The 14,322-nt window shown below is 38.3% G+C and overlaps 2 protein-coding genes across 2 annotated transcripts; one reads left to right on the top strand and one right to left on the bottom strand.

The window, feature by feature from the left end:
- Positions 1 to 195: 195 nt before the first annotated feature.
- On the bottom strand, positions 196 to 8,026 carry taf6 (TAF6 RNA polymerase II, TATA box binding protein (TBP)-associated factor). The gene is made up of 15 exons (XM_032576453.1): positions 7,804 to 8,026; positions 5,230 to 5,387; positions 5,042 to 5,128; positions 4,794 to 4,947; positions 4,640 to 4,696; positions 4,413 to 4,532; positions 4,106 to 4,227; positions 3,603 to 3,680; positions 3,002 to 3,103; positions 2,729 to 2,911; positions 2,404 to 2,478; positions 1,952 to 2,077; positions 1,657 to 1,830; positions 1,299 to 1,490; positions 196 to 735 (listed from the first exon to the last, which is right to left on the bottom strand). The coding sequence occupies exons 2-15, from the start codon at positions 5,383 to 5,385 to the stop codon at positions 448 to 450; spliced, it is 1,914 nt and encodes a 637-aa protein (XP_032432344.1). The 5' UTR covers positions 5,386 to 5,387; positions 7,804 to 8,026; the 3' UTR covers positions 196 to 447.
- A 221-nt stretch (positions 8,027 to 8,247) lies between these two features.
- mrps31 (mitochondrial ribosomal protein S31) lies at positions 8,248 to 12,376 on the top strand. Its single transcript, XM_032576454.1, has 7 exons — positions 8,248 to 8,416; positions 9,160 to 9,570; positions 10,019 to 10,171; positions 10,798 to 10,941; positions 11,025 to 11,101; positions 11,350 to 11,490; positions 11,865 to 12,376. Exons 1-7 carry the CDS (start codon positions 8,319 to 8,321, stop codon positions 12,098 to 12,100), a joined length of 1,260 nt encoding a protein of 419 aa, XP_032432345.1. The 5' UTR covers positions 8,248 to 8,318; the 3' UTR covers positions 12,101 to 12,376.
- Positions 12,377 to 14,322: the final 1,946 nt, after the last annotated feature.

Raw genomic sequence — 14,322 nt, 5'->3', positions numbered from 1 at the left:
CTTCTTTGTATGTTATCAATGTTGCCTATTTTAATCTTTTTGCACTCCCTCTTCCAACAATGTATTTTTCTTGCTTTAACACCTCTTGCTTCATTTGATAGCCACCAAGCTGTTTTTTCTTCTTTTTTTTTCTCTATTATGTTTCATACAACAAACGGATGTCTTACCGTAATTCCACAAACACAACACACAAGATTTAATACAAAATCAAATTTATTTTAGGGTAAAAAAAAGACATGAAATCAGTTAGAATATAAGCTGAATCGCTGATGATTTCACGGACTGATCAGCTTTCACTGAGCATTAAGATATTTACAAAGTCTGGCCATGTTTGCTCTCATCAGTCAAGAGTTCACATAATTCTCTTCACATCGCTCCGAAGTCGACCCCCTTAGGTTCGGTCGAGAAAAACCCGAAGATGAGAAGACTCTTCTGTACCAAAACACGTCAGTGTGGAGACTGGGTGCTTGCTGCAGGGGAATCGGAGCGCTCCAGCTTGATGCCTCCGTCGACTTGAGTCGAGGAAATGGAGGATGGAAGCACAGAGCTTTTGGTCTCCAGGGAGGAGGCAGATGAGGGAAGAGATACGACTATGTACTTCTGCATTGGCCGGGGAGCCGTGAGTCCAGAACCGCTGCCGGGCTCCAGTTTTACCAAGGGCTGCAGTGTGGAAGTTGCACTGGGAACAGTGCTGGTTACTGGTGAGGCTGACTGGGAGGAGCTAAGGGTGATGACCTAAACGAAAGGCCAAAAGAAAAGTTTACTGCCGTATAGTGGTAATTGATTTTAAAATAGAGAAGTGCAAGTTAAGTTAGTTAGTAAAAGTTTTGTTGGAGCATTTATGTCAGGCTTCCAGCACATTTTTTATTTCAAAGTTCCATAGTTTCCCAAAGTGTCATCTCAAAGGTTCTGTCAATTTTTGGTCCAAATTTATACAAAAAATAGACTTTTCACAGACATGGAAAAACCACAAACTGTAAAGAAAAGAAATGGATAGACAGACAGATGAAAGGACAAATGACTAGAAGGACTGATGAATGGACAAATGGACGGACGTCTGAAAAGATCAGTGGCCAGATCGAAAACCAGAAAGATGGAGGGTGGACGGACAGATGGAGGAATAATGGATCAGCTGAGGCAACGATTACTGATTAGAGAAATCTTATTTACACAATGACACCAGGAAAAAAGGAAAAACTAGAAAAACTTTAAATCAGATTCTACGTTTAGGAAAAATTCCTTTGGACAGAGTTCCTGATTATTGGTACTCTCCCTAAACTAAAACTGAAAAAGATTACCTGCTGGGTTGAGGCAGCTCCCGCACTGGTTCCCATCACGATGTACTTTGTCGCCGGTGGCGACGGCTGAGACGGAGTACCGGGTCTTGGAGACATGAGGGTGAGGGAGCTCGGGACCTTAATGATGCTGGGAGTGCGAGGCCCACCTGATCCACTCAACCCACTTTGTGAGACTGAAAGCGTGGAACGAGGCTGCAAGAACATTTCATCACATATGAATAAACGGCCTGCTACTCTTAGGACGTCTCATCTTAATGGATTCTGAGTGTAAATCTAAATTAGATTATTGCCACTAGCTTTATTTACTCATGTCCAATCGGTCCGGACATCGATTCACCTCCATTTGTGTTTTTCTGACCTGTGTGATTGTTAAGGTGGTCCGGTTGACTTGCTGAGCTTGCAGCGCTGCTTGAGTTCTGGCCTTCATTACATGAGAACACAGCATGGGCCCGAGGTAGCCGAAGTCCGTCCGGTATTGCTCCACGTTGTCCGGCTGAGGCCGTATTTTGGCGATGACGCTGGCGCAATGTTTCTTTGAAAGATAACAAAAACAAATGAGCACAACTTTCAAATCAAATGTGCAGACGTTGTGTTATGTTTTCAGCGTACGGAAATACGTCACGGAAAAAACGGAAAAGAAAGACTTTCTTTACCAGAAGGAGGCTCTGAACGTGTTCAGCTCCTATCCTGTCGATGTTGGACACTACCGGCCCGTCCATCACTGCTTTGATGCGAGCGCCCTCTACAGCGAGCCGCGGAAGGATCAGAGTCTTTATCACCTAGAAAAAGCAACAAAAGTCAGAGTCATGACAGGAGGCAGGGAAAAAATGAGCTCAAGTTTTATTTAGACAGACAAGAAGCTAACTTTAAGCATGTTTTATGTTTATTTATAACATTCCTTACATCATCTTCTTCATCATCTAAATAAAAATCTACAATCTGTACAACTTGAGGACTGAACAAACTACAATAAGATGAAGAAAAGATAGTAAAATATTTAAACAAAATTCCTGAAAAAAGGATTTTAAAAAGTTTTTTTTTTTTTTTTATATTTCAATTCTATTTTTATATAGTTTGATAAATAAGGAAATTAGATCCTACTTACATCAGCTCCCAGTTCAGCGAGCCCTGCGATGGAGCCGTATCGCGTCGTCCACTGGGTTTTGTCATCCAACAGACTCTGGAGGACAAAAACAAACAAACAAAAAATAATACATCAGAAAATTGGTTTAATGTGAGAAAAGTTTAGAGCCAAAAAAAGATATCAATCATGGTACAACTGGAAAATATGAAGACATCTGAAGACTCCAGCATAGGAGTGTTTGGTTCATCTGTCAAAAACCTACTCTTCTTAAAGAGTAGGTTTATGCAAAAAACATCAATTCTGTCAGAGAAAAGAAAAAGAAATGAAGCTGAAGGAGAAAAGTCACCTTGGTGAGAGTTTTGGTAATACGGGACTGGATGTTATTGGTGGTTGTGCTGAACGTTTTACAGCTCTGGGCCATCAGACGAGCCGCAAAGTCTCGTAGAGCCCAGTGGTTGTCGACATCTGGCCGTAAACAGAGCTGCTTACTCACAATGCAGGTGACCACCGCCGGGATCAGCTCATGCAGCTAAAAACAACAACACATCGCTCTGCATCAAAAACATAACAATTTCTCTTAAGTTATACATGTTGTATTTCGTTTGTTTTCTATACTCACGTATTTTTCCAGATACAAAGTGGGGTTGTCCATTAGGGCTTTGACCATCCGCATGAGATAAATCAGTAGAGCCAAGTTGTTTTGGACCACATTTACACGAACCTTTGGAGAGAGAATAAAGTCAGCAAAGATATGTGTGGGCGTTATGTCTGATGTAAAATGTTATGGAACTAGAGAGACAATATTCACACTGGCAAAATAATAAACAAAAACATGTCAGTTTTTCATTGATCAGCAGTGATTATTGGCTGACGGTGTCAAATTTGGAAAAACTATAGACATTAAAAACTAAAATGCTCTGTTATTTCCTCTACAAACGCATCAGCCACATTTGCTTTGTTAACCTCCAAAAAGTGCATAAGAAAAATGAGATACAAGTTACACACATTTGATTTGATGCTTAAATCTGGAGAATCTTGTAATTCCTTATTTTCTGCTGGATTAAAGATTTCCACTTTTATCAAATATCCTAAAGCTTCTTTTCCCTCTATTGTGTTTTATATTACAAAAAGAAGCAGAACTGATCAAACTCAGAACTCAGAAATGACTTACTGGCTCATCTCTATTCAGAAAATTAGAAATAGTTGGGAGACATGCTTACTCCTTCAGAAATGAATGTGCTGAATCTTGGGAGCATCTGATAGAGTCCAGGATCGGTAGCAATACTCTGTAACGCTTCCTGTGAGAAGAAAAAAAAAGAGGCTTACCCAAAACAACAGAGGTGTGAAAGATATGAGTTGGCATTTACAGTAATTAACAGTCAATGTATTATAAGCCTGGCGGGCCACCAGGCCTTACTTGTGCCCCCACCAGGCTAAGTATTGCTTATTTACTTAAGTCTTTTAAAAATGTTTGTATGTTTTAAGACTTTATAGTTGGTGTTGAGGTATTCATCTTCGATCTTTAAATAACACATAATCATCAAGTGATATTTTCAAATTTCCTGTCAACTTTAAACATTTTTTAACTCAAAAACAAAACTGGCCGCTGGATGAATGACTGCCCTAGGACCCAACCTGCGTGCTTAGCAAGTTTTCTGCGGGAAACCTTGAATTAAAATAATAATTTATTGCCCCTGCATACTGAAAAACCAGTAAAACCTACGGCTCGTTTTGCTTCGCAGGAGCCGACACACGCCTCTGTGATTTCCTTGTAGTAGAGTTGCTGCTCTACAGAAAGCTCGTGGGTGCTGCGTGGTTTCAGCCTGATTAGACCCTTCTCCTTTCCTGTGAAAAGGACAAAATCTTCAGATTCAATGGAGATCACGCATTCTTCCTCAGAGCAATCATAAAAAAACAGAACAATTCGGTGTAGAAATGGTGATGAATGTGTGGAATAATAATATAAAATGGGGAAGCGCACAAAAATATTATTCAAGAAGTTCCTCCAAAACAAAAGGAGTAATACTGACCTTTGTTATCAGGAGCTGGTGTGTTCTGACCTTTGCCTTGAATTGCACCTTTCTCCTCCTGACCAGGCTTGACCACTTTGAGCGGTTCTGTTGATTCAGTTTTCTGTTGCTCTTTTGATGCTGAAAAGGACAGGAACAAAAGTCATACCCAAGTTCTCTTTTAAGACAAAATAAAATCATAATTTCCAGTTTTAAGATACTGAAAATAAATGTTAAACCTGACTAACCTGGCGGTGGGTTTTCTGGAATTGACGGCTGAACTCCTTCGATACTTAACCAGTGTGCTGTTAGGAAACGAAGCTCGATCGTAAACTTATTCATAAGCCACTCAAAACGCCTAAAGCAGAGAAAACCAGCTAGTAATCTTGATAATCTGTGTACCTTTGAGAGAAACATCTAAAGGAACCCTTGGAAGAGGTGTGTTTATAATGTCGCTGAGGTCGACCTCCTTTTCCTCGTAGAAATGAAGTTCTCTTCCACCGCCACTCGCGAAGCGGAAAGGGATAAACTCCTGTGACTGAAACCCGTACAGGGGCTAATAACACAGAGAGTGAGAAGAAAAATATCAGTAAAACGCACAAACATGAAACAGCAAAACTGTCCTGCTTCACTTCTAAAATACCCCTTACCTCCACGTTTTTTAGTTTCAGGGCATTGTCTATGTCACTGGTGGTTAGTTTGCGTCTCTTCCCGTGATGCATGAACTTTAGAGCGTCCTGTGGGGAAGAAGAAGAAAACGTATCATCTAAAAGATATTGGAGATTTTAATTTCAGACTCAGAACAGACTAAAAAACAAAAATAGCTTTAATAAATTACCTGTGCAATTTCTTTGATTCTGTAGCTGACCTCTTCGCTAAGGGCCGCACAGCTTTCCTCCTGTAGCTGCCCCACTCCCATTGACTCGGCCATGGCCTTCATGGACTCTGTGGGCAGGCTGACCGAACATTGCTTCTGCCTACGTTCCTCCGCCATGACTGGGAAACAAAGCAGGACATCAGCGCATTAATATTAGTGTTTTTTTCCCATAACATTATGGGCTAATGAATATTTTCCAGTTTATTTTTAAGACGTTATGTAAACAGCGTATTGCCTTTCACTTTGGTTCTGATCCCTGTTAAGAGTCAACTGACACTAATGCAGTTTGACCGATTTTGACACCTAATCAAACCAAAATGACTAATCAACCTCTTTCTACTGGACATTTTCAGGAGTCATAGTGATATTTACCAACAGCCCACAGAGTTCAAACCAGAATTTTTTTTTAAAACATCAAAGCAGGTACAAAATGTTCCCTGACAGGTAAAAATTGATTCATGCTTGGTACAAAACGTTCCTTGGCAGAAGACTCTTTTTTTTTTTTTTTTGGACCCTACAAAGTTGGTCACAAAATGACAAAAGCTACAAAAGTACAGAGCTACAGAATGACCAAGGGGGAAAATAATAACCATAAAATATTATATCTTCTTAATGTTTGTCAAAAAATGACAGAGCCACATAATTAGCCCTAAGGCTACTTTGTACAATTATATACAAAAATACGGTAATAACTGACAGGAAAAAAAATACGAGACAGGAAAAAGTCTCAAGTACAAGTGACAGAGTTGGACAAAACAACAAAAACAAACTGAAACTACACTAACAGTTTGTCTTGTGCTTTCCAAAGGTAAGAAACCAGAATAAAAACAAGAATAAAGTGTGATAGGTGCAGAATTACCCTTTAAGAAGCATTACTAGAAACTGTTTCCTTTTCATCAACACACCATTAAAAAGCGCAATGAAACTTTGAGTCAACCACGATGCTGTAAAGCAGTCTAACAGGTGCAGGTAATCCTGTCCCTTCGCCATTTTGTATATTTTATTTGTTTTTTTGTTATTTTTATCCAAAATGGAGTGTTGTACAGTGATCAAGTGTCAGTTCTTACCCACCAGGAGCAAGTTTTACACCTGCTTCGACAATTTCACTATCTTTACCCATTGTCTATTGAAAGGAAATGTGGATATGCAACTCAATATCTACTATATATTTAGTAAATAGCAGCAAATACTTGCTGCAAATACTAGTAGAGCTATTATAGTTTGATTAAGGGTACTCATTTCACTAGACTACCAGCCCAAAATGGATGGAAGAAAGTAAAGTGCATTTTCAGAAAATGTTATACAGTACATTTTAATATAGTATATATGTAAGGTTTTAGCATCTATATGAATACATTTTCTCCATAATTTATGAACATACTTAACTACAAAGAACATTAAAATGAAATTCAGCCGCTTAGGTACATGAGAATGAAAGAGAAATGAAACTGAAGTAAGAAAACACAAAATGGCAATGAATTAGATATGAAAGGCAGTACCGTACAAATGTGTAGAGAGACAAACTGATGCAGGATCAATCTAAACAAAAATCTGGTTTAATACGTTTCAGTGAATCAGAATATTATTTATGTCAGTGATTGAATTCAAAATGTGGAGCTAATATTTATACACTCATATTACACAAAGCACTATATATAAAATATCTATTTCTGTTTATCTAGATGGCTATGACGTCTAGCTGAGAAAAAGCACAAATCACAACGTAACATTTCCATATTTAGTTGTTTTTTTCCCCCATATGTAATTATCAAATTTTCGGTTTTTTCACTTTGTGTAATACATATATGCAAGTTTTAACGGATTGATTAATTGAAATAAACTTTTTGATGATATTGTAATTTATGAAATCCACTTGTTGATTGTGAATTATGAGTGGCAAAATAAAACTGAAAAATAAATACTTACTAAAAATATATCTTTTATTTGTTATAAACATTTTTTTTACTGAATTATTCGGATTGTGTTTGTACAGAGCAGCTATATAATCAAATAAGTGCTACACATGCAACCTTGCAGGGTGTCCAAATAAAGAAAATTAAGGAGGCCTTATTCAAAGGACAAAAAAAGCACATATTTCCATAAGATATCCGCGCTATTTCAAAGCTGGATGACACTTTCATTTGAGCAAGGAAGAAATAATTTAACACGATTTCACCAGTCGTTTTACTATCAAAGCAACAAACACTCAATTGCACCTTTAAATGTTATTTAGCAAGAGATAAAATAAGATGAAACTAAAAGCAATTTTGCTCTTGGGGGTTATATTAATTTTACTAGTATATGTAAACACTAGTGCGCTTCATATTGAGCGGGTCAGGCACTCTGACGGAACAAGTAGTAACACACAAGTTCCGCCAAACATAAGCATGCAGTAAAGTCCTTCAATTTTATCACAAGAAAACGAATTGTCCTAGCTTCAGAGCTCATGGCGACTTTTAAATTAACTAATACTTGCGCTTAAAATATGCCTGTTAGCTCCCATGCTAATAGCGTAGCTACCGTTGACATTATTACCTGTGAAGTTTTCCTTTCTCGTTCGAGTTCACTCTGGATTTTAAACAAACAAACGATATCAAAATTTATAAAAATGACGATGGCGCGAAGCTATTTCTTCTCTGGTATTATCCATCACTGGTTGTTAACGGCTGACTTGATCACAGACTGCAAGCTGGGACATCCGCTCGTGAATTAGCGCTATGTTCTGTCGCCATTTTGAGTCACGTTCCAGTTCAGAGATCGCGAGATTACAACTGACAGCTAAAGTAAGTGTCGTTCTGTTTAAAAGTAAATACGAAAACAAAGATTGCACTTTGAACCGTAAATTGCGCAGAAATATCAAGAAATAAATAATTTTAAGGGTCTACTATTAGAATTGATAAGTTTTACCATGAAAACCCGTGTTAAACCTTTACAGAACAACCAGATCTCCAACCGGAACTATTGTTATTACTACGTTCATAGGGGGAGCGTTATTGTGTAGCTACGGAGGAGAAGGTAAGGAGCGTGGAAGGACATTGCGAGAAACAAATATGTATAGATTTTTATCCCGGGCCGTTTGTACGACACGAAACCACTCACTTTTTGTCTACGAGGGCTGTGTGTTTTCCGCCAAATACGACGTTTATAGGTGAGTTTACTTTGCCAAAGAAATAATATGAGCGCAATAAATGAGCAATAAATTTTCGTAACAAATGACTGCAAGTCTTCGCTGTAATGTGATGGTGTCACACAACAGCTTTAAGTTTTACGTAACCTAACATTCATTTTCCATGTGGTAAGTACATACTGTTAGCTGTTAGCTTGGTTAACCTGTGCGGATGGGGCGGGGCTTATTGATTGACATATTAGCCAGGCTGTGGTTTACCTGGTAACTTGCAAAATTTTTAAAAGCCCAGTGGTTCGATTGACTTTCCTCAACTTAAGTTGAAACGTATAAAAAGGCTGCTGTCCAAAACCACAAAATGACAGTTATTAGATGTCTTTAATTATTACTATTAAGTTAAACAATTTCTACTTTCTAATGGTAGAAGTGGTTAAAATAAACCTTTTAAATCAGTTTGTTTTTGGTGACCATGGAAAAAGAGTTTGTTAAATATGGTGGTAGCAGCATCATGAATTTTGCTGCAAGAGAGACTTCTACTTTATAAATGAATAATGAGGAAAGAATTTAAAGTGGGGATATTCACCAGCCAAGAAATTACAACTTGAGCACAAGTCGATCGGCCAAACAGACAATGACCCATATTACTAAATTAGCTGTACAGTGGTTTTGTGAAATTGCATACTTGCATGGCACTTTTTAGTATTGAATATTATTTGGCTATCCTTTTACTTACTGTAATTGTAATTTTTGTTTCCCATCTCACGCAGGGTATTAACTGGATTTGGAATAAACCCTCTTAGCACATGTTCAGTCAGATGCTGTGAAAAGAAAGACAATGCAATCTCCTCTAATCAAGATGAGGCAACAAATGTAGACACTCAAACCCAACTACAGGAGGAGATAGAGGAGGTGAAAGCAAATAATAGCGGTAGCACTCAACAGCACAGCAATGTTAAAGTTGAACAGGTCTTGTCAAAGCCATCACAAGTAAACACGGATGGAGCTAAAAGTGGGAAGGAGAGTCTTTTGGACCTCCTTGGAGCCATGAAGGTTGAAGTTACTAGTAAAAGAAGGCTCAAAAACCTCAAGACGAAGCAAAGTCTTGAATCGGCTGCAGCAGGCATGGAGAGCACATCAAGTATGTTTCAAAAGGCAACAGTGCAAGCTTCAGCACAGAGGTAGGAAACCTTGGAGTTATTTTTAGCACCTTGCAGAAGTATTTGTATTCTGTTAACTTTTAAAGTCTTTCTCACATTACAGCCATAACTTTTTATGTATTGTTGTTGGGTTTTATGTGAGAGATCAACAAACTATGCTTGTGGAAGCATACCTAACAGGCATGACCCAAGTTGTATTGTATTTGTCTAGCACATGCAGTCCTAGTAAAATACATTGAAGTAAGGTTATGTAGTGATAAAATGTGGAAAAGTTAAATTACTATAAGCAAATTTTATTATATAACATTTATTTTTGCTTCATTGTTGAGTGTTTTCATTCCAAGTTCACAGGATGATGTAATTACACAGTCCAACTATCCATTACACAATCATTTCAGTTAACCTGTGGAAACTGACCTGCAGTTCTTGGAAATTTTCTAAGGTTTTTGTTTCCATTTTGTATTTTTAGTGAGGCATTGGATCCTGATCTGGTTGCAGCAGCATCTGCTGCAGCCTCCACCCTTCCTAATCGCAGCGAGGCCGAATCAGAGCTGCTGAAACAGCTGAGGCAGCGCAAACTTCTCACAGAAGCTCAGAAAAAAGGCGACATCAACAATCTTGGGTATGTTACCTGCATATACATACATTAATATATGCTTTTAACAGTAATGTGTTAGTTCATCCTTAACGAGAGCTCGCTCTAAATACCCCAAAAACAATGTCTGAGTGTGCATCAGCTGAACACACACACACACATGCAGGGTGTTTTCCATCAAGTGCTCGCTGAGCCAGTTATTTGTATTTCCACCAAAGTAAACTCTGGCTCTGCCAGCCAAAAGCAGTGGCTGTCCTTGGAGCGGTGGACAGCAGAACCAGAGGAAAGAACAACTTTAGTCAGAAGCTGGGAGGGCGGGTTATGGGGACCAGCAGCTTCATTTTGTTTTTAATTTGTGTAATGAAAACAAAAACAGTGCATCAACAATAATGAAATGTTTGATAGCATCAGAATAACACTATCTGACTGCCTCTTGTGTTCCACTAAGTTTATTTTGATATTTCTCTTCACATTCTTTAAGCCGGTCAGTTATTTTCCAATGAATCCTTTGACAGTGTTTCCATCTCAGTCTTTTAACACTGTCAGCCTTTTAATATCAGCAGATAGTTTTGATGAATCTTTGCATTTTAAAGAATGGTAGCAGACTTAATTTATTTATATTTACTAAGCACTATGTTGTAACACTTCCTCAGAGTTCTTTTAGCTGACATGAAAGTAGGGAAGACGTCTGGTCGGCAGCATGCTTGGTCTGCTAATCAGATTCGATTTGACGATGATGGGCAAGGATACGTACACGACAGAGGAATTACCAGTGAGCTGGCCAATGTTCGGAAAAGGTAAGCACATTCATAACACTGTCAGTTAATAATAAAAATAAGGTGAACGTGTCTTGTTTTTTAAAATTAAATATTATTTCTAGGAGGAATATTTTCCCAGCAAAAAGACTTAATATCTTCTCTCAAACCACTGATGAACGGGAAGATGAATCAGCACTTGGTAATAATAACTTCTTATATATGTTTGGCTATTTTTATCTCTTACACCATTAGTGCATTTAATATAGAAATTACGTGCAGTAGAACAGCTTAGGTATCCAAATTTGACCGTTGCTGGACAAGTCAATAAGCTGCAACTCAGTGTTATAGAAAGAGCTGTGCTGTAGTAATAAATTTGCTGCCAAATAAAAAAATCAGTTTTTGTTATTTTGTGGGACGTTGCTCATAATACTGGTGTCATATCTCCAGCTAAGCCGACCCTGTGGGACATAGATTTTGCCAACGAGTTATCTCTGTTAACCAACCAAATGCCACGTAACGGGTTTGAGGAAATGATCCAGTGGACCAAAGAGGGAAAACTGTGGCAGTACCCGATTAACAATGAAATTGGTGAGTGACAGAATACTTATAGGTCTTAATTTTTTTTCATTTTACAACCACAAACTGCATTCAGACCAACATAAAGAAGCGCACAACTTTGAGTTGGAACAAAAAATGAGAGCTAATTTTCAAAATGTCTTTCCAATAATAATCTGGGGGAAAATGGTTTCAACTCCCTTTAAACTTTGGCAAGGCACTGTAGCTGGAAATTATGAGAACAACAGAAGCTTGGACTACATCTCTCTCTAGAGGAGCGTTAAGTTTTCATGTCCAATTGTAATTTGTGGCTGTAAAGTGGCAAAATCAGAAAAAAACGTTTACAAGACCAAACAGATACAATATTGTCTCCTAATCACTTTGATGTTGTAATCTCTTTCTGTTAGGCCTTGAAGATGAAGCCAGTGTCCCGTTCCATGAGCACGTCTTCTTAGAGAAACATTTAGAGGACGGCTTCCCCCGTCAGGGGCCTGTGCGTCACTTCATGGACCTGGTTGTGGCTGGTCTGGCTAAAAACCCCTACTTGACCGTTGAGCAGAAGAAGGAGCACATTTCCTGGTTTAGAGACTATTTTCATCAAAAGGAGGAGGTTCTTAACGAAGCTGATGTGTATCTAAACTAAACCCAAGAGGGTTAAAGACGTTTCCCATATTTGCTGGACATAAACGTACAAAAATGGGACATCATTGTTCTCAGCAGGGCTTTGCTGCCTTTGTTCATCCTTGCACTTGTGTACATTCACAGGTTCTAAACAAAAAATTACAAGTTTTTTTCTCTGAAGAGCAGTTAGTGTGGACTCATACAACGTGTTTTGAAATAGCTGCATACAACTCTTAATTTTTACCTTTCTTTGTTAAATTTGTCACGTTGTATTCTATTAAAATATGTCATGAAACCACATTGTGTTTTCTTTGTGGAAGGATAGGAGTTTGGGAAGCTGACAGTCAGTAATTTATCTCCACCAGCCTTTGTTCAGTCTCCATGGTCACCAGATTTTACTCTGGCTGATTGGTGCTGGTAGTTTCCATAACAGCATCAGATTTTAACTCTGATCTCCACCAGAATGTACTATTGTGAAAAATAGTACATTCTATTGTACTATAGAATGTACAATACACCCACAAAAAAAACCGTATGTTTTTTAACACATTTTTGGAAAAGTGTAAGATTGTTAATTCAGATAGCTGTAACCATCTATAAAACTCTGATTTCAGTCTGAGCAAAGTTTTGTCCCAGTTCTCACTTTCAGCTCCTAGATATTTTGAAGGTTCATTTGCAGGTCACCAGACTTTGACTAGGCCCGGTGCCCTTCATTTTGTTCTTCTCAGCTAGTCAGTGGCGGATTCACTGATGTAATTTTGATCAACGTCGTTTTCCAGGATCTGATCAGTTGCCAGTCATTAGAGTTTAATGCTACTTACAAGTTCAACCAGTTTAACGTGACACAATTGAAAGACTAGATTTTGAGATGCTTTTTTCAAATCTCTGTCCTAGTTTTTGATTGTCCGACAACGGGTACTACTCAGCAATGACTGATATCCTCAATGGAGTTTCAGAGATCTTTTAAAGAAAGAATACGCTGAGGTAAATATTTTTGTATTTTCTAAGTGCCTGAGTTCACACGAACGCCTACAAACCTGATTACTAATGTTTTTCCAGATCTTCGGTCCAAACCTGAAACCTTTGTGCCCGTACTCTGGGCCTCAGCTTACAGTAAGAACATTATTAGACCTTGAACCTTGTATTCTTTGTTCGGGAAGTGCTTTTTAGAGTTAAACAATCTCTCAACAATATGCCTCACAGATTCCTTCTGCACTAAAAACAGTTTACTCAAGCTATTGTCTGACAAAGTGGTGCATGACAGGTTGATGTTTAAAAGTACCCCATTTCCACTTTTTGTTCACGTTTCCTCAAAGGGCGCGAAAGGCATGATAGGATGTTGGCACCAGCGCCTTATTTCTGTTTGTGTGGGCTGTGTAATGTAAGAAAAGGGTTTGCGTTAAAAGGGCTCAGATTGGCCACTAGATGGCAATACTGACAGGTGATGCTGTTTCTACAAGCAAGTAGCCTCTTAATGTGCCATATGAAAAAAAAAACAACTTTCCATCTAAGTAAGAAATTACATCCAAGTAAAAAAATTTAGCATTTTTTTCTTTTATATTAGCTTTTGATATCGATATAAGCTGTTACTTTGTTGATATCCTTGAAATCATTGTGAATAAAACTGGGTTGCCTCTTCAAAAAGTACAACTGTTGACATTCAACTGAAATGGACAGAAATAATTGAAAGGCTCTTTCATGCATGTTTGTTTGATTTAAGTGCAGTCACATGCGAGGCTAATTCAACACTGAATGGAGATTTTACTGGTTCTTCGCAGACAAATGAAACATTTTGACGTTTTGTGTTGTTCCAGCCGTAGGTTTAGATTTTTACCTGCTGGGTGGTGAACGTTTGCCCTGAATTTAGCTCTAGCAGTTTCCCATTAATTCCGACCGACTTCCCTGGCCTCGCAAAGGAAAAATATCCCCACAGCATGATACTGTCCCTACCATGTTTCTCTTATTAATGGTCTCAGTCTTACAAATTTCAGAAGAGGGGTTAAAAAATGTTCCATGATATGTTCAAAGGTTTAGATTTTTTTAAATAACCCAACTCCACGTTAATCATCTACACATTTGTTTCCCCTGACCTGTCTGCTGTGTTTGTTCACTAATGTTCTCTGACGAACATCTGTGACCATTATAAACACCCGGATTAAAACTGAGATTCAGTGATTTTGTTATCAGAATCAGGTGAGCTCTGAAGGTTGTACAACCTTATTTAGGGGTATCAGAGTAAAAGGA

The sequence above is a fragment of the Xiphophorus hellerii genome, chromosome 11, assembly GCF_003331165.1.
Source record: "Xiphophorus hellerii strain 12219 chromosome 11, Xiphophorus_hellerii-4.1, whole genome shotgun sequence".
Classification (NCBI taxonomy): Eukaryota; Metazoa; Chordata; class Actinopteri; order Cyprinodontiformes; family Poeciliidae; genus Xiphophorus; species Xiphophorus hellerii.
The sequence above is the reverse complement of the archived record's forward strand: the minus strand, read 5'-3'. Positions and strand labels throughout refer to the sequence as shown.

What these genes read in the sequence shown, in the direction of transcription:
- taf6 (XM_032576453.1), bottom strand. Translation starts at nt 5,385, where the DNA reads ATGGCGGAGGAACGTAGGCAGAAGCAATGTTCGGTCAGCCTGCCCACA. An exon ending in TTTAGATGTTTCTCTCAAAG is followed by an intron (nt 4,697 to 4,793) that starts GTACACAGATTA and finishes GTTTCCTAACAG; the next exon opens with CACACTGGTTAAGTATCGAA. An exon ending in TCCAGAAAACCCACCGCCAG is followed by an intron (nt 4,533 to 4,639) that starts GTTAGTCAGGTT and finishes TGTCCTTTTCAG; the next exon opens with CATCAAAAGAGCAACAGAAA.
- mrps31 (XM_032576454.1), top strand. Translation starts at nt 8,319, where the DNA reads ATGTATAGATTTTTATCCCGGGCCGTTTGTACGACACGAAACCACTCA. An exon ending in GCCAAATACGACGTTTATAG is followed by an intron (nt 8,417 to 9,159) that starts GTGAGTTTACTT and finishes CATCTCACGCAG; the next exon opens with GGTATTAACTGGATTTGGAA. An exon ending in GTGCAAGCTTCAGCACAGAG is followed by an intron (nt 9,571 to 10,018) that starts GTAGGAAACCTT and finishes TTGTATTTTTAG; the next exon opens with TGAGGCATTGGATCCTGATC.